Source organism: Perna viridis, chromosome 10 (assembly GCF_037379345.1).
Source record: "Perna viridis isolate PV_CMFRI_1.1 ecotype Kerala chromosome 10, ASM3737934v1, whole genome shotgun sequence".
In the NCBI taxonomy this organism is placed as follows: domain Eukaryota; kingdom Metazoa; phylum Mollusca; class Bivalvia; order Mytilida; family Mytilidae; genus Perna; species Perna viridis.
In genome coordinates, this window is record NC_142454.1 from 13927119 (window position 1) to 13948294 (window position 21176).

The following is a 21176-nucleotide window of genomic DNA, read 5'->3' on the forward strand; positions in this document are numbered from 1 at the left end:
GTTTTTTTCCCCATCAGAATGCTAAGTTTGCAGGGAAAACTGTTTTGGTCGTGAGTTCATTTCTTTTCTATACGATAGAAATATATGCATGTGAATCCTTCAGGGACACAGTTAAGTATTTTGTATTAACATTTTTTTCTAAATTATTATTAAGAGGTGCAATATTGCCATGGCGTCTTCCATGAATTAACAATTTCAAGTTCCTCATAGTATATTTTTTTTCATTTGATTCACTCCATATCCTACAATGGCTACTAATTCTATTTTCCGGATATATCCACATTACACAAATTTAAAGAGTAATCAAGGTAACCAAGGTTTTAGCGGTAATCAAAAGAATGTAATCCAGGGACAAAGACCAGACATGGAAAACCATCGTATACAACAAAGAACATATAGTAACTAAAATCATACATACAAAGTATCAAAAGCAAATGAGCAACTCGGACTCCACTATAAACTGGGAGCATGGACCAGATGTAGGGTAAGCGTCCACTGCATCATCTAGTTTTCTAGATATATTTTCTAAACCAGCAAAATTAAAACAATAATCAATTGCCGACCGATCAATCCACTGATGATGGCCGTTCTATCATTAAGTCGGAAGTGCCAATAGATGCAACAAAGACAGCCTTTGTTACAGCACACACGGTTTGCTTGAATTTACAAAAATGCTATTTGACTTATCCTATGTTGGAGCAACTTGTACAAGACTTATGACATGTATCTTTATAGGACTCCGATGGAATTATGTGTAGTCTACATCGATGAATTTTTCAGAAAGTTTGACAAACACATTACCAGACTGAAAACAATACTTAACCGCCTTGGTCAGGCAGTTTATAAAAATAGCTCCAAAAACCGCTATCCTACTCAGGTTACATAATGAACTCTGGGGGCATTTCACCTGATCCGGCTAAAGCAGTGGCTATCAAGAACTAGCCAATTCTAACCAATGTAAACGAATTTTGTTTTTTCCTGTGCTCATGCAGTTATAATAGGATTTGCAACAATATCAAAATTTGTTAGGAACTTAAAATTTTACAATAAATCACAGATCTAGTCTTAAGAAAAGTGATGTCGATAGTTGTGCCAGAGCTTGAAGAAACTACACAGACTTATTGTATAGCGCTAGAATTCTAACAAGTTGACTTCTGGAACAGGGTAATGTTGCTACAAGATTGAAGTCATCACTACAAAAGTTCAACGGTCGTCACTATGAACTCGTGGATCGTTAAGGTGTATCCATCTGCGCCATTAAATCTGATTTATTCAACATGTCATAGTTTTTTTCCTTGTTTGTCTACCCAAGCGGATGTTTCTAGAAAAGCAGAGGACGCTTACCCTACCTGTGGACCTGGTCCATTCTCCCACTTTGTAGTGGAGTCTGAGTTGCTCATTTGCTTTTATTGCTTTGTGTGTATGATTTTAGTTGCTTCATGTTCTTTGTTGTGTATGTCTGGTTTCCATGCCTGGTCTTTGTCGCTGGATTGCATTCTTTTGATTGCCGCAATAACCTTTGTTCCCTTGTTTATTCTTCATCTCATTGTCCCTGTCCCATTTGTAAACATTGAGATCAACAAATAAATCATTAAAACAGAATACCTTAGCCATTGAGCTTGACTCAGACAAACCTGAAATAACCCCAACATAAAGCAACTGAATAGAAAGTAAAGCTAATCATATTTACAAAAAAATGACAACACATCAAAACTACCAGCATCAGAAATAATCGGTCACTACAGTTCCGGTGGACTCGATTTTGAGTAGTTATGCAAGTACTAAATAGGAAAGATTCGATGTAGTGTTATACCAAAAAAACTTAGTTTTTTTTTTACGAAGGAATACAATTAGGGATCGAATATCTTTTGTGAAATCAATATCCAAAGAATGAAAATAAATTGGAAATCTATCATTTTCCAATAATCTAGTAAGAGCAGTCGATAAACCCATCGGATATAGATTGAATATATATATATATATATCCGTAAACAAATTGGATGGGAAAACCCATTTTTAATCAACAATCTGTGACATTGTTTGACCTCACTACGATTACGTCCGTAAGAACTGATTTTGCTATAACATGTATGATGTTTACAATCTACAGTCCCGTTATAAAAAAGGTGAACTATTAATTTTTAGCACTTCGGATGTGACTTCTCATTTATTATGTTACCTATTAAAGTTTCTGATGAAGTGATAATTAAGTATTATTTAATTTTTAAGTGTATTGTTCTTTGTACAAAAAGGTTACTTTCAAGTCATTATTGCGCTACATCTAATAGTCACGTTACCAATCAGAAATATTTAGGCACACTATCAGTGTTGACCTGTCTAACCTTCATAGTAGATTTATAGACAACAATTCAATACTCACTCCAAGGGAATCTTCTTTTCATATCTGTAAATAAAAGGAAAAAAATAAACATCAACATACGTTATTGTTAATGTGTAAATATGTTCCATGTGGAAATAGTTATGGACGTGTTGTGAGTAGTTTGATATAAGATTCACATAACCGTTTGTATATTTTCCAAATCTGACCAAACAAAATATTTTAATTAAAATCGATATTCTTATTATCAGTTCTTCTTTGATCTCGTCTTGATGGCTTTTTAAGCGTATTTAATTCTTATTTCTGTTTTTCTTCTTTTTGCCTTCTATTAAAGATCTAAACATAATGTGAAATTTTGTTTACACCTTTTTTATTTACAATCTGACTGTATGGTATATCAAGACAAATACAAAATTTGTTTTTCGTTTGTGTATAACAATTTTTAATTCAGATTCCAATGGCATTGGAATTTCGTATAAATTACATTATACAATTTTGTAATACATACCCACATTTCTTACAGCGATAAAGATTCGATTTTTTCTCACCAGTTTGCCTACAAACATAACATAAATCAATTTACATGATTTTTGTTTATGTCAGATTACTTTTAAATACATCAAAATATTAATGCGTTGGTTTTATAAGAATGATATATATCATTCTGACTTAACATTATTAACTATATTTCTGAATTTATCTTGTTGGTCTAGAAGAAGTTACATGTTTCCTATTTCTGAATTAATTTTGTTGGTCTAGAAGAGATTACATGTTTCCTATTTCTGAATTTATTTTGTTAGTCTACACTAGGTTACATGGTTCCTATTTCTGAATTTATTTTGTTGGTCTAGAAGAGGTTACATATTTCTTATTTTTGTTAGGTTGCATGAAAGATCTCTAGGTGGTGCATCAAATCACAACGTGCAGCAAATGAAATTAGTAGTTTCAGTCCAAGAAACGGTTTGGTGCAAAATTGTACTCATCAACATAAAGATGATATCTGGTACCTTTACATTCCTCCTTAACTAATAAAATTGTGGGCAAAAAATATTTCAGTGGATTCTTATCAGTAGAAGTCACATTTGTACCCTTATTATCAAATAATCTAGATGTTTGTAACTCAATTGCTCTAAAGTTTAAACCATCTTGACATTTAATAAATAATGAAAATAAGAAAATGTAGTAGCCTAATCTAATTATATCACAATTATTACAATTACATGTGTTTAGTGAAATGCACTTTTCGACAATTAGCGCTAATGTCTTTACTTATTGATGTTATATGTATTTCCAGAAGTACTATCGATCCAGAATATGAAAGATACTTGTTTTTGATAATGTCTAAATATATAGCCCTGCTCAATCCAAAAATTTACATATGGTTCAATGTTAAATTTTTCTTTAGCATTTACGCGGACTTACAGTAAGTCTTTCGATTATCATTTTTTTCTCTTCCGTTACTTCTTAAATGGATTTGGCAAGGAACGTATGCGACACATTGTTACGACACTTCAGGCTATAAGTCTAAATCACTATGGCTATGCGTTCCGTACTTGCAGGGAAATGACACATTAACGTGCCTTGAGTTATCTCCCCTAACACTGATTTATCGTTTTTGCCTCTATGCTAGCATTCCACAGTATTGTAGAACTGCCTAATTTTGGTCTTGTAATCTGATGTTTTGTAACATTTGTCACCTTGAAAAAATGTCAAGCATCTTTAAATCTTTATATCTAGAAATAGCTCACGCCAAGGCTTGCAAGGATGCAGTAATTTTTTTCTGGAAAAAAAATACCTACAGCAAATAGGATTACCACAGAAACCATGCAGAAATATGCGAAAATTTGCAAAGAAGTTGATAAAATCAGATTTTACAATATCAAATTTCCCGCAAAATATCTTAAATTTTTATTTCAGGCCCTGAAACTGTCAAAACATTTCCTTCGAAAAACCCTTCCTCATATGGGCATCACCGGTTGGATTTTGAACTATTTCACTGTGTAATCCACTTATTAAATTTGGCATACTTTCACTTTCACAATGAAGTCAAATTGTCATTGAAAAAAAGCCCTTTTAACATTGAAAATATATAAAACATTGCAAAATACTTCTAAAAGTCTCCTTTTTCAGAAAATGCTTTATCAATAATAGATTCTGCATTTTCAATCACTATAGCAACCACCTGTTTCCATGACTGTCATTTTTCATTCCTAACCAAAATTGCGAAACTAAACTGAACTGTTGAATGCTGGCTATAGGAAAAACTTGTATAGATAATGACAAACTGACAAGTGCATAACATTTGTCTTGTACTTGGCCAACAAAAATGTCCCGTCGGTCAAAGCCATCCATGGATATTCCTCGAAAACCGTATTAGATAGAAGCAAGCATGGAATTGGAAAAATTATCGTCTTGTTAAGATTTACAATAATTCTATGATCACAAAACCCTCCGACCAACTATAAGTGAGTGATTGCCCATCAATCGAATTTTGACTAAACAATTCCCATGTACAGAGCCAAAACCATAAGAGGGGTAATGTAAATAGCAAAGTTGTTCAGGATAAAAAAAAAAAACGTATAAGAAAAGTATAGGGTTCCATTCAGTATTTATGAACTGTAGGAGTAATCGCCCATCAATCTTTTTTTTTATTAAAACTCGCGTATAGAGACAAAATCATAAGAGATAGAGGTGTAATGTAAATGCCAAAGTTGTTCAGAACAAGAAACTCTACAAGGAAAGTATAAGGTTCCATTCAGTATTTTCAACACTGTTGGAATTATTGGTCAAAACCTGTTTTTTTAACGTTTTTGTCATAGCAACGGCCATTTTCTAGTATGAAAAGTACCTAGCAACTACATATTTTCTTCCTTAGTAATTTAATTGCTTCTTCAAAATACCAAGGTCAAAGATCAAAGGTCAAGATCATTTGATAATTCAATCGAAAACTATTCGTCGAACGGATTTTTTTTCAAATTCTGCAAATTTGGTGAAAGAAAAATAATGTTAACTGCTTTCAATCGACTTCTTAGCCTTTTCTGCTTCGTTTGAAATGTCGTTATGTATTTTTATCTTAAAAAATGGTGAATTAAAGGAATTGGTGGGAAAACACCGATTCACGACATTTTGCGAAAATTCAAAAAAAGTAAAACAAATTCACCGCCTTGTGATTGCGACACCAAAATATAATTTACTTGGTCATTTCCAGTGTTTGCAACAAATTTTATTACGGTCTATCCCCACAGGGGGATGGGGACCTTACTGTAATCGCCACAGGGGAGGGGGACCTTACTGTAATCCCCACAGGGGGAGGGGGGTCTTACTGTAATTCTTTTGATTATTATTACTTTTCCTCCTTTAAATTAATTCTGAAAATTGATTTGACAAAAAACGTATGAGACAAATTGTTATGACACTTCAACTATAGATCTAGATCACCAGGACTATCCGTTACGGACTTGCAGGGAAATTACAAATTAACGCGCCTTGAGTTACCTCCCCAAACACCGATTTGTCGTTTTTTCCTCTATACGAAAAAAACTTGTATAGATAGAGGCAAACTGACAAGTGCATAATGTTTGTCTTGTACTTGGCCAAAATGTCCTGTAGATCAAAGCAATCAAACTACTCCTTGTATGAGTTATATAACTTTTTTTAAGCCGTAAGGCGTAGAAACATAAGACTTTCACCATTCATCCTATGTGACATATAGTGTTTCCAAAATCAACAAATTCTAGCAATAAGAACATTCGTTTGTGTTATTGCAAGTTTGTTCACTCAAGGATGCTAAAAACTGTGTTTGTCTGGAACTATTGAAGGAAAAAGTCCGTTGATATTAAGGACTATATTTGAATACAACGAATTCGCGTGGTGCGCTTTGCACGGTGAGAATTATTTAATTTTAAACTTTTTCGTCTGCTTAAGTGTCTACTGTTTATGTTGTCTTGTTACTTTTTTGGTATCCCCTTTCCTTTGTCTATGTTTCCAGAAAATAGTACCATATATCTTCATTAATAAATCATTTCGATAATAACAATTAATTAGAATATTTTAGCAATAAAGATCATTAGTCAAATAACAGTTCTTCGAAAAATTATCAACATTTTCTAAAGTTTCTCCGTGTCTTTGCGCTTTACTATTCTAAATGTACGGATGTGAATACTACTTAGTTGATATCGTTGATATTCTGATACTGCATTACCACTCTAACCGGTATGGTTTAAACGTTCTGTTCCTGTTAATTAATCGCATTAGAAAGAAATACCCATGGTCAAAATTATATTATGTAAGGACTATTAAACTACAAATGTACCAAACAGCAATTACTAGAAATAGAAACAACTATCCATTGAAATAGCTATAGTCTATTAGAGCCAACACGTTTTTAACAGTTGAATTATTCTTCAGAAAAATGATTAAAGTTGTCAAGAAATATTTTTACCTTTGGTTTTTAATAAAAATAACCGAAATAGGATATATAGCTGTCATCTGTTTTGATGCAAAAGCTATGCTTTACGAAGTTGGCATTTATAATGAGCTGACTGGTATAAATAGTATGACCGTGATGACCGTGCAAAACATACGAATAGCTGTAGCATTTTTGTCCGTATACAAGATTATCAAAAGTTAACATGTTTCGAAAGTGGTTGATCATGACAAACGTTTAATGCAAAAGATAGTTGAGGAACCTTAGTATATGGAGAACAATTCATGGTCATTTAAACTTCATGACAAGATGGAATCACTTACAATATATTATTATTGGGCTTTTATAATTAAATTGTGACAGAAATTAGGCCTAATTTCACAGACTGTTTCATATAAAAAAATTAAACTGTCGTAAGAGTCGCTACCCTATCTAAAGGTGTGAAAAATCCAAATTATGAGCTTAAGGTGACGGTTATTGCATTAATAACATCAGTAAATCATTGTTGTAACTGACCATCAATTACATACACCCAGACGAATGCAAATGTGAATATATCAAGTTCAATGGATAGTTTTCTTTCACACGAAGATACAAAGAATATTGCATCAAGTTCGCAATCAGGTTCCAGTGGTAGTATATCCCCACATTCGGAAACGCAACATGAATCAATGAGTGCTGGTTATAATAATGACATAGAAAATTGAAACAATCAAAATGGCGATTTTTTTACTCAGTCAACAAAGTGTCGGCCATGATCTATCTCAAATGCCAAACCAAAACTGTATTGAACATTTAGACAATGAGCTCCATGACAAGACAAAAGATGCATTTACATAGCAACATTACTTGATCTGATTGACGCTGATGATAACGTCATAACGTGGTACTGAACTATGCTTACGAGCCGTGCTCCTACATTGACAGTGGCCCAAAAGGGAAGTTATGTAACAGAAAAACAACAAAAGCTAGTACATGCAGTTATAAATATGCAAGATAATGTTATATCATGAATCAGTTTATCCTCGGCGACTCTACAGTAATTCATAAAGTGTTTAGTAAATCGCATAACATAACCCCTCTGTTAGTACAACTCATGAAACTGAACGTCCGAATGTTAACATTGATTTAAATGCGTTAGTTCATTCACTTATTGATAGAGTTGAAATATTAGAGAATGAAATAAAGGAACGTAAAAAGTCAGAAATAAAACTTTCTTCTAGTCTTTAAACTGCTAATAAAACAACTATCGGCCTCCAAAATCAGCTGCAACGTCATATTGACGAGATCAACTCAAAAGTGACAAATTTGATTTCCTACAAGAAAACAGTTGATGATAAAGCTTTTTGCGAATTTCACTATGATAAATACACAAAACGTATTGCGTTTATTGAACAAAGCCACAAACGTGACATTAAAACAAATACAAACACTTCATGGAAATCATCTCAAATTAAACCCGACGCTGATCCCCAACAGACAACTAGAGTAGTAAACAAACAAATTGCTCGTGGCGATGATCTTAATTTAGAGACAGAGCTAACGGGTTCGAGGCGTAAAGAGATAAACAACTCAAATTCGTCAAGTATACCGTATGACAATAATAACACGCAAGCGCTTGAAGCTAAATCGATATCGTTGTACATGACGAGGCAAATATTAATTATAAGATACCGGTGTGTACTGATCGGCTTTAGTCTTAACCTGTTTCTTCTAAAGACTCCTCAGGCGTATTTTTGGTGTTGTACGGCGAAAGCGAAAAAACAAGTTTTTATGTTGATAATATTGATAAAAGATCAACGAAGTCTGGAATAGTTCATTTCATTTAGAGTAAAGGTCCGAGAGTAACCCATATCGCTATATCTAGTAGTACAAACGGTAAATTCGCCGCAAAAATTAACTTACACCGTGAACACGCTGAAATACTTGAACAATCCGATTTGTGGCCAGAAAATGTGAATTGTAGGGGATGGTTCAATAACAATTATTGGCAAGAAAGAAGGGATAATTATTAAATTCGTTCTGGTGGTTTTGGCTACCCAAGGAATTAAACATCCCCAAAATGACAATGAGACACTCGATTATTCGTTTAATAGAGATAATTAGTCTATTGATAATGGCGGTAAATCTCTCAATTTTAACATGGAATGTACGAGGTGTTACATCGTCGTCGTTTTGCATAAATAAAGTTCTAGATGATTATAAATGTGATATACCTGTTTTTTAACTGAGATTGAACGAGAGATGTTTTGGTTTCATCCAAACTACAAGTTATGCGACGAACTGAATACAGACTATTCTCGGTACATTGGTGGTGGTAAACACGCATTACCTATAAATAATAACTTGTATTTCAATTTTAATTGTATTGAACCACCTATAAAAAGTCGTATCAGCGAATGTTCATCTCAGACAATCAAAATATATTTGTGTTTGTGTTGTATCTTTCTTCAGACAATGCAATGCATGACTATAAGGATTCCATCCAATGCCTTGACGACTTTTTTAAGTACTATTCCCAGTTTGGTCCAGTGATATTTGCTGGTGATTTTAACGCACAGTTTGATACTAAGCCAGCATCAGCGATCGCCCAAAAGAAAACTGAATTATTCAAAGACTTCTTGCAGGTTAATTCTTTAGTACCTGTCAATAAAACTAACCTGTGCACCAGTCAAACATACACTTTCCCGACATTGAGAACAATGATTGACTATATCTTAAAACCGGAGACATTCCGAGATTGTATCTAAAATTGTGAAGTAGATTCTTATTTGATTGATTATACGGATGACTTAGAAACCCAGATATTACTGTTGGGGTTTGAAACAGTTTTTTCGTTGCATTATTCTGGTTCTCATATTCCAGGAGAAGCAAGAAACTTGAAATGCGCAAGGGAAAATTATAATATTTTGTTTGAAAAGGTTAAAAAGGGAATTAAAAGCAGGACCTGTAGCTGGTCTGTTTAAATTATAATCAATACCATTTTTATCCGTATCCCCCTTAGGCTTAGTTCCACAGGGTAAAGAAATGATTGATTCATCATTTAATTTATCCAGAAAAGTCCCCGTCAACTACTTCATCGATTCTACTAAATGTTATTAGCCACTAATTTTAAATCTATTAGGTTTCAAGGTAAACAATCATTTTTTCTTTGACAAATGCTTTTCGTGCTTGGCATCAATCAGTTGCACCTTGTTTGAAAAATGTGCCACACTTTGACTGGGTCGTAGTGAAAGACAACCTGACTGATATATAATCCATTATTTAGTAATGTTTTTTTCTTGGCAAGGAAGGTGTCGAACAAATTTGAATTTACTTGAGACCTCGTAAGGATTTGTTAGGAACTAGGCATACCAGCGGCAGAAGAAAAACATGTGCTATCTAAAACAAAAATAACCTTCTTAGGTATTGAAATTGATACATTAGAAATCAAGCTAAAATACCAAAAGATAAGCTCGATGAGCTCTAAAGAAGATTCAACTCACGCTCAGTCGCGAGAAATTACCACTGCAAAAAGGCAATCATAGTTAGGATAATTAAAATTTACTTGCAGATTTATTTCATCCAGTAGAGCTTTCTGTAGAAGGCTCATTGATTCCCACGATAAGCGTAAAAAAAGAAACATCACAGAAACGAATCACTTCATCAATGAAAGCTGACTTTAGGCTGGCTTCATGGTCAACAAACTATGATTTAGACATTTTAAGTGATACAAATGTAGTTCGGGGGGGTTGGTTTCGGAATTTACTTTAGGGGAAATTGGTTCTACAGTGTGTCCATTGTTTTGTGTGTGTCTAACTTCAAAAGTAAGATTTTTTAACACTGAAAACTAGGCAGTTGTGTATTTGGCGAATAAGAACGCGTCCAAATCACCTGTGGTGATGTTAGTTGTACGGAAACTGGTATTTAAAACGCTTAAGTTTACTATTTGTATAAAAGCTGAAGATAATCTAGGCAAAAATAATTCTATTGCCTATGCACTTTCTCGTTGTCAGTGGTCCGGCAGGTAGCTCCAGACGCATGGAAAATGCCTACAGATTTACCGAACCATCTTTGGCTACTAAAGATATAGAGTCGGATAGACTGCTGGCCAGTTCTATATGCAATAGTTCAGGAAAACGTATGAAACAACAATATTCACTTTTAAGTCATTTTAAAAACACTTCTTGTTAGACATTACTTGGCCAATACCAGTTGAAAAAGTTACCAAATATATAGCATACCTTTCAATGAAAAAGTTGTTTACCGAAAAAAAGTAAAACATGTAATAGCGGGATTTCCTTTTATCACAAGACACAAAATACCCAGGACACAACTAATAATTTTGTTATTTCAAAAATGTTAAATGCCATCCATAAGCAAAATTGCAGCAAAAATAGCAGGTTATCGATCACACTCATCATTACAAAAACGTATTAAGACTCTCCAAAATGTGTGTTTAAATGAGTACGAATCTACACTTTTAAGAACTTCCTTTATTTTAGTATTCTTTGACATGCTTAGAGTGAGAGAGTTCACTTCTAAACGCAAAGGAAATCCCAGTACATCAGCTATTCAAATGTCTGATGTCAGCATAAACGATAAACAACTAGGTATCAATGTTTGAAGGAGTAAAAACCATCAAAGAGGTTATTCTATAGTCATCATAATTAACAATTACGCTAACGCACAAGCATTTTTCCCATCGTTAACTAGAGAAAATTTCTAAATTCACGCCTAAATATTCCGGGATGTCAACAAGTCTTCATTCACTTAAGCAGTTCTACATGAACCCAGTATCAGGTGTCAGCTGTGCTATGTAAAACAATAGAATTTTGTGAAATACGAGGAGCGCACCTATTTAAATCCCATTCCTTTACATATGTGCCGCCAAGAAATAATTACCGGTATTAGCAACGATAAGATTAAAAATTAGGTAGATAGACATCAACTATATATCACCTTACATTGGAATACACATATTAACGATAAAGTAAATTCAAATTTTGATTTTCGGTCCAATTGTAGTTTGGACAATTGGGTCAGCAGGAGATGCAGCTAAAAAGCGAACTGGCGAGGATAACCCGAACCTGAATTACAAAAAAGTATAGATAGACGGGATAACCAAATCTGGCATTAGGTGGTCCGAATTTGACCATGTCTTCAAGACAAAGTTACGGAATTCCTCGAAGTTCACCTTGGGGCTAACGACTTAGTATAGTCAAATACTAAAAACTAATTGAGAAAACATCAAATGTTTCTTTTGTAGAGCAAAACTGTTGGTACTTGACCTAAACATAATTTGGTCCAAGATGTTGCTAAGACTTCATTGGCACAGAACCCTGACACAAAAAATTACAGGTAAATCTAGATAGTGGCATAATTGCGCGATACGGTCATTTATGATTAAGGAACAACAATTTCTTATTCGTTACATGTCAATCAAAGCATCAGAATTAGAGTTTTTCAGACATGACGCTACACATTTGTTACTACTCAGCAACATTAAAGGAGCACTTGAAACTTTCATTTTTGTTACGGACAGTTTTTTTCCCCCATCAGAATGCTAAGTTTGCAGGGAAAACTGTTTTGGTCGTGAGTTCATTTCTTTTCTATACGATAGAAATATATGCATGTGACGCCTTTAGGGACACAGTTAAGTATTTTGTATTAACATTTTTTTCTAAATTATTATTAAGAGGTGCAATATTGCCATGGCGTCTTCCATGAATTAACAATTTCAAGTTCCTCATAGTATAATTTTTTTCATTTGATTCACCCCATATCCTACAATGACTACTAATTCTATTTTCCGGATATATCCACATTACACAAACTAAAGAATAATCAAGGTAACCAAGGTTTTAGCGGTAATCAAAAGAATGTAATCCAGGGACAAAGACCAGACATGGAAAACCATCGTATATAACAAAGAACATATAGTAACTAAAATCATACATACAAAGTATCAAAAGCAAATGAGCAACTCGGACTCCACTATAAACTGTGAGCATGGACCATAATTAGGGTAAGCGTCCACTGTAACATCTAGTTTTCTAGATATATTTTCTAAACCAGCAAAATTAAAACAATAATCAATTGCCGACCGATCAACCCACTGGTCGTTCTATCATTAAGTCGAAAGTGCCAATAGATGCAACAAAGACAGCCTTTCTTACAGCACACACGGTTTGCTTGAATTTACCAAAATGCTATTTGACTTATCCTATGTTGAAGCCACTTGTACAAGACTTATGACATGTATCCTTTTAGGACTCCGATGGAATTATGTGTAGTCTACATTGACGAATTTTTCAGATAGTTTGACAAACACATTACCAGACGGAAAACAATACTTAACCGCCTTGGTCATGCAGTTTATAAAAATAGCTCCAAAAACCGCTATCCTTCTCAGGTTACATAATGAATTCTGGGGGCATTTCACCTGATCCGGCTAAAGCAGAGGCTATCAAGAACTAGCCAATTCTAACCAATGTAAACGAATTTTGTTTTTCCTGAGCTCATGCAGTTATTATAGGATTTGCAACAATATCAAAATTTGTTAGGCACTTAAAATGTTACAATAAATCACAGATCTAGTCTTAAGAAAAGTGATGTCAATAGTTGTGCCAGAGCTTGAAGAAACTACACAGACTTATTGTATCGCGCTAGAATTCTAACAAGTTGGCTTCTGGAACAGGGTAATGTTGCTACAAGATTGAAATCATCACTACAAAAGTTTTACGGTCGTCACCATGAACTCGTGGATCGTTAAGTGTATCCATCTGCGCCATTAAATCTGTTTAAATCATTCATTCAACGTGTCATAGTTTTTTCTTTCCTTGTTTGTCTACCCAAGCGGATGTTTCTAGAAAAGCAGACGACGCTTACCCTACCGGTCCACCTGGTCCATTCTCCCACTTTGTAGTGGTGTCCGAGTTGCTCATTTGCTTTTATTGCTTTGTGTGTATTATTTTAGTTGCTTCATGTTCTTTGTTGTGTATGTCTGTTTTCCATGCCTGGTCTTTGTCGCTGGATTGCATTCTTTTGATTGCCGCAATAACCTTTGTTCCCTTGTTTGTTCTTTATCTCATTGTCCCTGTCCCATTTGTAAACATTGAGATCAACAAATAAATCATTAAAACAGAATACCTTAGCCACTGAGCTTGACTCAGACAAACCTGAAATAACCCCAACATCAAGCAACTGAATAGAAAGTAAAGCTAATCATATTTAAAAAAATTACATCACCATCAAAACTACCAGCATCAGAAATAATCGGTCACTACAGTTCGGTGGACTCGATTTTGAGTAATAATGCAAGTACTAAATAGGCAAGATTCGATGTAGTGTTATACCAAAAAAACTTAGTTTCTTTTACGAAGGGATACAATTAGGGATCGATTATCTTTTGTGAAAACAATATCCAAAGAATGAAAATAAATTGGAAATCTATCATTTTCCAATAATCTAGTAAGGGCTGTCGATAAACCCATCGGATATAGATTGAATAAAAAAAACTATATTTCCGTAAACAGAAATTGGATGGGAAAACCCATTTTTAATCAACAATCTGCTACTGATATTACATTACGTATGTCAGCCAGATATTAGCATTTCGTATTGCTCCCTGGCCTAGTGACATTGTTTGACCTCACTACGATTACGTCCGTAAGAACTGATTTTACTATAACATGTATAATGTTTACAATCTACAGTCCCGTTATAAAAAAAGGTGAACTATTAATTTTTAGCACTTCGGATGTGACTTCTCATTTATTATGTTACCTATTAAAGTTTCTGAAGAAGTGATAATTAAGTGTTATTTAATTTATAAGTGTATTGTTCTTTTTACAAAAGTGTTACGTTCAAGTCATTATTGCGCTACATCTAATAGTCACGTTACCAATCAGAAATATTTAGGCACACTATCAGTGTTGACCTGTCTAACCTTCACAGTAGATTTATAGACAACAATTCAATACTCACTCCAAAGGAATCTTCTTTTCATATCTGTAAATAAAAGGAAAAAAATAAACATCAACATACGTTATTGTTAATGTGTAAATATGTTCCATGTGGAAATAGTTATGGACGTGTTGTGAGTAGTTTGATATAAGATTCACATAACCGTTTGTATATTTTCCAAATCTGACCAAACAAAATATTTTAATTAAAATCGATATTCTTATTATCATTTCTTCTTTGATCTCGTCTTGATGGCTTTTTAAGCGTATTTAATTCTTATTTCTGTTTTTCTTCTTTTTGCCTTCTATTAAAGATCTAAACATAATGTGAAATTTTGTTTACACCTTTTTTATTTACAATCTGACTGTATGGTATATCAAGAAAAATACAAAATTTGTTTTTCGTTTGTGTATAACAATTTTTAATTCAGATTCCAATGGCATTGGAATTTCGTATAAATTACATTATACAATTTTGTAATACATACCGACATTCCTCACAGCGATAAAGTTTCGATTTTTTCTCACCAGGTTGATTTTTGTTTATGTTAGATTACTTTTAAATACATCAAAATATTAATGCGTTGGTTTTATAAGAATGATATAAATAACTCTGACTTAACTTTATTAACTATATTTCTGAATTTATCTTGTTGGTCTAGAAGAAGTTACATGTTTCCTATTTCTGAATTTATTTTGTTGGTCTAGAAGAGATTACATGTTTCCTATTTCTGAATTTATTTTGTTGGTCTAGAAGAGGTTACATATTTCTTATTTTTGTTAGGTTGCATGAAAGATCTCTAGGTGGTGCATCAAATCACAACGTGCAGCAAATGAAATTAGTAGTGTCAGTCCAAGATTGTTCCCCTCCTCATCAACATAAAGATGATATCTGGAACCTTTACATTCCTCCTTAACTAATAAAATTGTGGGCAAACAATATTTCAGTGGATTCTTATCAGTAGAAGTCACATTTGTATCCTTATTATCAAATAATCTAGATGTTTATAACTCAATTGCTCTAAAGTTTAAACCATCTTGACATTTAATAAATAATGAAAATAAGAAAATGTAGTAGCCTAATCTAGTTATATCACAATTATTACAATTACATGTGTTTAGTGAAATGCACTTTTCGACAATTAGCGCTGATGTCTTTACTTATTGATGTTCTATGTATTTCCAGAAGTACTATTGATCCAGAATATGAAAGATACTTGTATTTGATAATGTCTAAATATATACCCCTGCTCAATCCAAAAATTTACATATGGTTCAATGTTAAAATTTCTAGAGCATTTACGCAGACTTACAGTAAGTCTTTCGATTATCATTTTTTCTCTTCCGTAACTTCTTAAATGGATTTGGCAAGGAACGTAAGCGACACATTGTTACGACACTTCAGGCTATAAATCTAAATCACTATGGCTATGCGTTACGTACTTGCAGAGAAATGACACGTTAACGCGCCTTGAGTTATCTCCCCTAACACTGATTTATCGTTTTTGCCTCTATGCTAGCATTCAACAGTATTGTAGAACTGCCTAATTTTCGTCTTGTAATCTGATGTTTTGTAGCATTTGTCACCTTGAAAAAATGTCAAGCATCTTTAAATCTTTATATCTAGAAATAGCTCACGCCAAGGCTTGCAAAAAAATTACCCACAGCAAATAGGATTACCACAGAAACCATGCAGAAATATGCGAAAATTTGCAAAGAAGTTGATAAAATCAGGTTTTACAATATCACATTTCCCGCAAAATATCTTAAATTTTTATTTCATGCCCTGAAACTGTCAAAACTTTTTCCTTCGAAAAACCCTTCCTCATGTGGGCATCACCGGTTAGATTTTGAACTATTTCACTTTGTAATCCACTCATTAAATTTGGCATACTTTCACTTTCACAATGAAGTCAAATTGTCATTGAAAAAAGCCCTTTCAACATTGAAAATATATAAAGCATTGCAAAATACTTCTAAAAGTCTCCTTTTTCAGAAAATGTTTTATCAATAATAGATTCTTCATTTTCAATCACTATAGCAACCACCTGTTTCCATTACTGTCATTTTTCATTCCTAACCACAATTGCGAAACTAAACTGAACTGTTGAATGCTGGCTATAGGAAAAACTTGTATAGATAATGACAAACTGACAAGTGCATAATGTTTGTCTTGTACATGGCCAACAAAAATGTCCCGTCGGTCAAAGCCATCCATGGATATTCCTCGAAAACCGTATTAGATAAAAGCAAGCATGGAATTGGAAAAATTATCGCCTTGTCAAGATTTACAATAATTCTATGATCACAAAACCCTCCGACCAACTATAAGTGAGTGATTGCCCATAAATCGAATTTTGACCAAACAATTCCCATGTACAGAGCCAAAACCATAAGAGAGGTAATGTAAATACCAAAGTTGTTCATGATAAAAAAAAAACGTATAAGAAAAGTATAGGGTTCCATTCAGTATTTTATGAACTGTAGGAGTAATCGCCCATCAATCTTTTTTTTTTAAATTAAAATTCGCGTATAGAGACAAAATCATAAGAGATAGAGGTGTAATGTAAATGACAAAGTTGTTCAGAACAAGAAACTCTACAAGGAAAGTATAAGGTTCCATTCAGTATTTTCAACACTGTTGGAGTTATTGATCAAAACCTGTTTTTTAACGTTTTTTGTCATAGCAACGGCCATTTTCTAGTATGAAAAGTACCTAGCAACTACATATTTTCTTCCTCGGTAAGTTAATTGCTTCTACCAATGTCAAAGATCAAAGGTCAAGATCATTTGATAAATCAATCGAAAACTATTTGTCGAACGGATTTTTTTTTTTCAAATTCTGCAAATTTGGTGAAAGAAAAATAATGTTAACTGCTTTCAATCGACTTATTAGCCTTCTCTGCTTCGTTTGAAATGTCGTTATGTATTTTTATCTTAAAAAATGGTGAATTAAAGGAATTGGTGGGAAAACATCGATTCACGACATTTTCCGAAAATTCAAAAAAAGTATAACAAATTCACCGCCTTGTGATTGCGACACCAAAATATAATGTACTTGGTCATTTCCAGTGTTTGCAACAAATTTTATTACGGTCTATCCCCACAGGGGAGGGGACCTTACTGTAATCCCCACAGGGGGAGGGGGTCTTACTGTAATTCCTTTGATTATTATTACATTTCCTCCTTTAAATTAATTCTGAAAATTGATTTGACAAAAAACGTATGAGACAAATTGTTATGACACTTCAACTATATATCTAGATCACAAGGACTTGTAGGGAAATGACAAATTAATGCGCCTTGAGTTACCTCCCAAAACACCGATTTGTCGTTTTTTCCTCTATACGAAAAAAACTTGTATAGATAGAGGCAAACTGACAAGTGCATAATGTTTGTCTTGTACTTGGCCAAAATGTCCTGTAGATCAAAGCAATCAAACTACTCCTTGTATGAGTTATATAACTTTTTTTAAACCGTAAGGCGTAGAAACATAAGACTTTCACCATTTATCCTATGAGACATATAGTGTTTCCAAAATCAACACATTCTAGCAATAAGAACATTCTTTTGTGTTATTGCAAGTTTGTACACTCAAGGATGCTAAAAACTGTGTTTGTCTGGAACTATTGAAGGAAAAAGGCCGTTGATATTAAGGACTATATTCGAATACAACGAATTCGCGTGGTGCGCTTTGCACGGTGAGAATTATTTAATTTTAAACTTTTTCGTCTGCTTAAGTGTCTACTCTTTATTTTGCCTTGTTACTTTTTTTGTATCCCCTTTCCTTTGTCTATGTTTCCAGAAAATAGTACCATATATCTTCATTAATAAATCATTTCGATAATAACAATTAATTAGAATATTTTAGCAATAAAGATCATTAGTCAAATAACAGTTCTTCGAAAAATTATCAACATTTTCTAAACTTTCTCCGTATCTTTGCGCTTTACTGTTCTAAATGTACGGATGTGAATACTACTTAGTTGATATCGTTGATATTCTGATACTGCATTACCACTCTAACCGGTATGGTTTAAACGTTCTGTTCCTGTTAATTAATCGCATCAGAAAGAAATACCCATGGTCAAAATTATATTACGTAAGGACAATTAAACTACAAATGTACCAAACAGCAATTACTAGAAATAGAAACAACTATCCATTGAAATAGCTATAGTCTATTAGAGCCAACATGTTTTTTAACAGTTGAATTATTCTTCACAAAAATGATTAAAGTTGTCAATGAACTATTTTTACCTTTGGTTTTTAATAAAAATAACCGAAATAGGATATATAGCTGTCATCTGTTTTGATGCGGTGTTTAGGACAATAATGCAAAAGCTATGCTTTACGAAGTTGGCATTTATAATGAGCTGACTGGTATAAATAGTATGACCGTGATGACTGGTGCAAAACATACGAATAGCTGTAGCATTTGTGTCCGTATACAAGATTATCAAAAGTTAACATGTTTCGAAAGTGGTTGATCATGACAAAAGTTTAATGCAAAAGGAAGTTGAGGAACCTTAGTATATGGAGAACAATTCATGGTCATTTAAACTTCATGACAAGATGGAATCACTTGCAATATATTATTATTGGGCTTTTATAATTAAAGTGTGAGAGAAATTAGGCCTAATTTCACAGACTATTTCATATAAAAAAATAAAACTGTCGTTAGAGTCGCCACCCTATCTAAAGGTGTGAAAAATCCAAATTATGAGCTTAAGGTGACGGGTATTGCATTAATAACATCAGTAAATCATTGTAATAACTGACCATCAATTACATACACCCAGACGAATGCAAATGTGAATATATCAAGTTCAATGGATAGTTTTCTTTCACACGAAGATACAAAGAATATTGCATCAAGTTCGCAATCAGGTTCCAGTGGTAGTATATCCCCACATTCGCAAACGCAACATGAATCAATGAGTGTTGGTTATAATAGTGACATAGAAAATCGAAACAATCAAAATGGCGATTTTTCACTCAGTCAACAAAGTGTCGGCCATGGTCTATCTCAAATGTCAAACCAAAACTATTTTGAACATTTAGACAATGAGCTCCATGACAAGACAAAAGATGCATTTACATAGAAACATTACTTGATCTGATTGACGCTGATGATAACGTCATAACTTAGTACAGAACTATGCTTACGAGCCATGCTCGTACATTGACAGTGGCCCAAAAGGGAAGTTATGTAACAGAAGAAACAACAAAAGCTAGTACATGCAGTTATAAATATGCAAGATACTGTTATATCATGAATCTGTTTATCCTCGGCGACTCTACAGAAATTCATTAAGTGTTTAGTAAATCGCATAACCTCCGTTAGTACAACTCATGAAACTGAACGTCCGAATGTTAACATTAATTTAAATGCGTTAGTTCATTCACTTATTGGTAGAGTTGAAACATTAGAGAATGAAATAAAGGAACGTAAAAAGTCAGAAATAAAACTTTCTTCTAGTCTTAAAACTGCTAATGAAACAACTATCGGCCTCAAAAATCAGCTGCAACGTCATATTGACGAGATCAAATCAAAAGTGACAAATTTGATTTTCTACAAGAAAACAGTTGATGATAAAGCTTTTTGCGAATTTCACTATGATAAATACACAAAACGTATAGAGTTTATTGAACAAAGCCACAAACGTGACATTAAAACAAATACAAACACTTCACGGAAATCATCTCAAATTAAACCCGACGCTAATCCACAACAGACAACTAAAGTAGTAAAAAAAACCAATTGCTCGTGGCGATATTCATAATTTAGAGACAGAGCTAATGGTTTCGAGGCGTGAAGAGATTAACAACTCAAATTCGTCAAGTAAACCGTATGACAATAATAACACGCAAGCGCTTGAAGCTAAATCGATACCGTTGTACACGACGAGGCAAATATTAATTATAAGATACCGGTGTGTATTGATCGGCATTCGTCTAAACCTGTTTCTTCTAAAGACTCCTCAGGCGTATTTTTTGGTGTTGTACGGCGAAAGCGAAAAAACAAGTTTTTATGTTGATAATATTGATAAAAGATCAACGAAGTCTGAAATAGTTCATTTCATTGAGAATAAAGGTCCGATAGTAACGCATATCGCTATATCTAGTAGTAGAAACGGTAAATTTGACGCAAAAATGAACTTACCCCGTGAACACGCTGAAATACTTGAACAATCCGATTTGTGGCCAGAAAATGTGAAATGTAGGGGATGGTTCAATAACAATTATTGGCAAGAAAGAAGGGATAATTATTAAATTCGTTCTGGTGGTTTTGGTTACCCAAGGAATTAAACACCCCCAAAATGACAATGAGACACTCGATTATTCGTTTAATAGAGATAATTAGTCTATTGATAATGGCGGTAAATCTCTCAATTTTAACATGGGATGTACGAGGTGTTACATCGTCGTCGTTTTGCATAAATAAAGTTCTGGATAATTATAA

At 33.5% G+C, this 21176-nt stretch overlaps 1 protein-coding gene and 1 long non-coding RNA gene across 14 annotated transcripts in view; one reads left to right on the top strand and one right to left on the bottom strand.

Annotated features, from left to right (window-relative positions):
* Nucleotides 1-2361: 2361 nt before the first annotated feature.
* LOC148604626 (transcription intermediary factor 1-beta-like) overlaps nucleotides 2362-21176 on the bottom strand; it is a 293163-nt gene continuing 274348 nt past the window's right edge. For 10 of the 13 annotated variants that reach the window (XM_088550094.1, XM_088550091.1, XM_088550083.1 and 7 more), the window contains 3 exons: nucleotides 14733-14756; nucleotides 2847-2894; nucleotides 2362-2404 (listed from right to left, as the gene is read on the bottom strand). In XM_088550094.1, the coding sequence (XP_088406220.1) occupies nucleotides 2377-2404; nucleotides 2847-2894; nucleotides 14733-14756 (100 nt within the window). In that variant the 3' untranslated portion in view covers nucleotides 2362-2376. The remainder of the gene's footprint in view (nucleotides 2405-2846; nucleotides 2895-14732; nucleotides 14757-21176) is intronic. The other 3 variants (XM_088550090.1, XM_088550098.1, XM_088550093.1) reach the window with 1 other exon arrangement.
* On the top strand, nucleotides 14721-15652 carry LOC148604627 (uncharacterized). The gene is made up of 2 exons (XR_015916102.1): nucleotides 14721-14844; nucleotides 15495-15652. It is a non-coding gene; the product is annotated as an uncharacterized LOC148604627 (long non-coding RNA).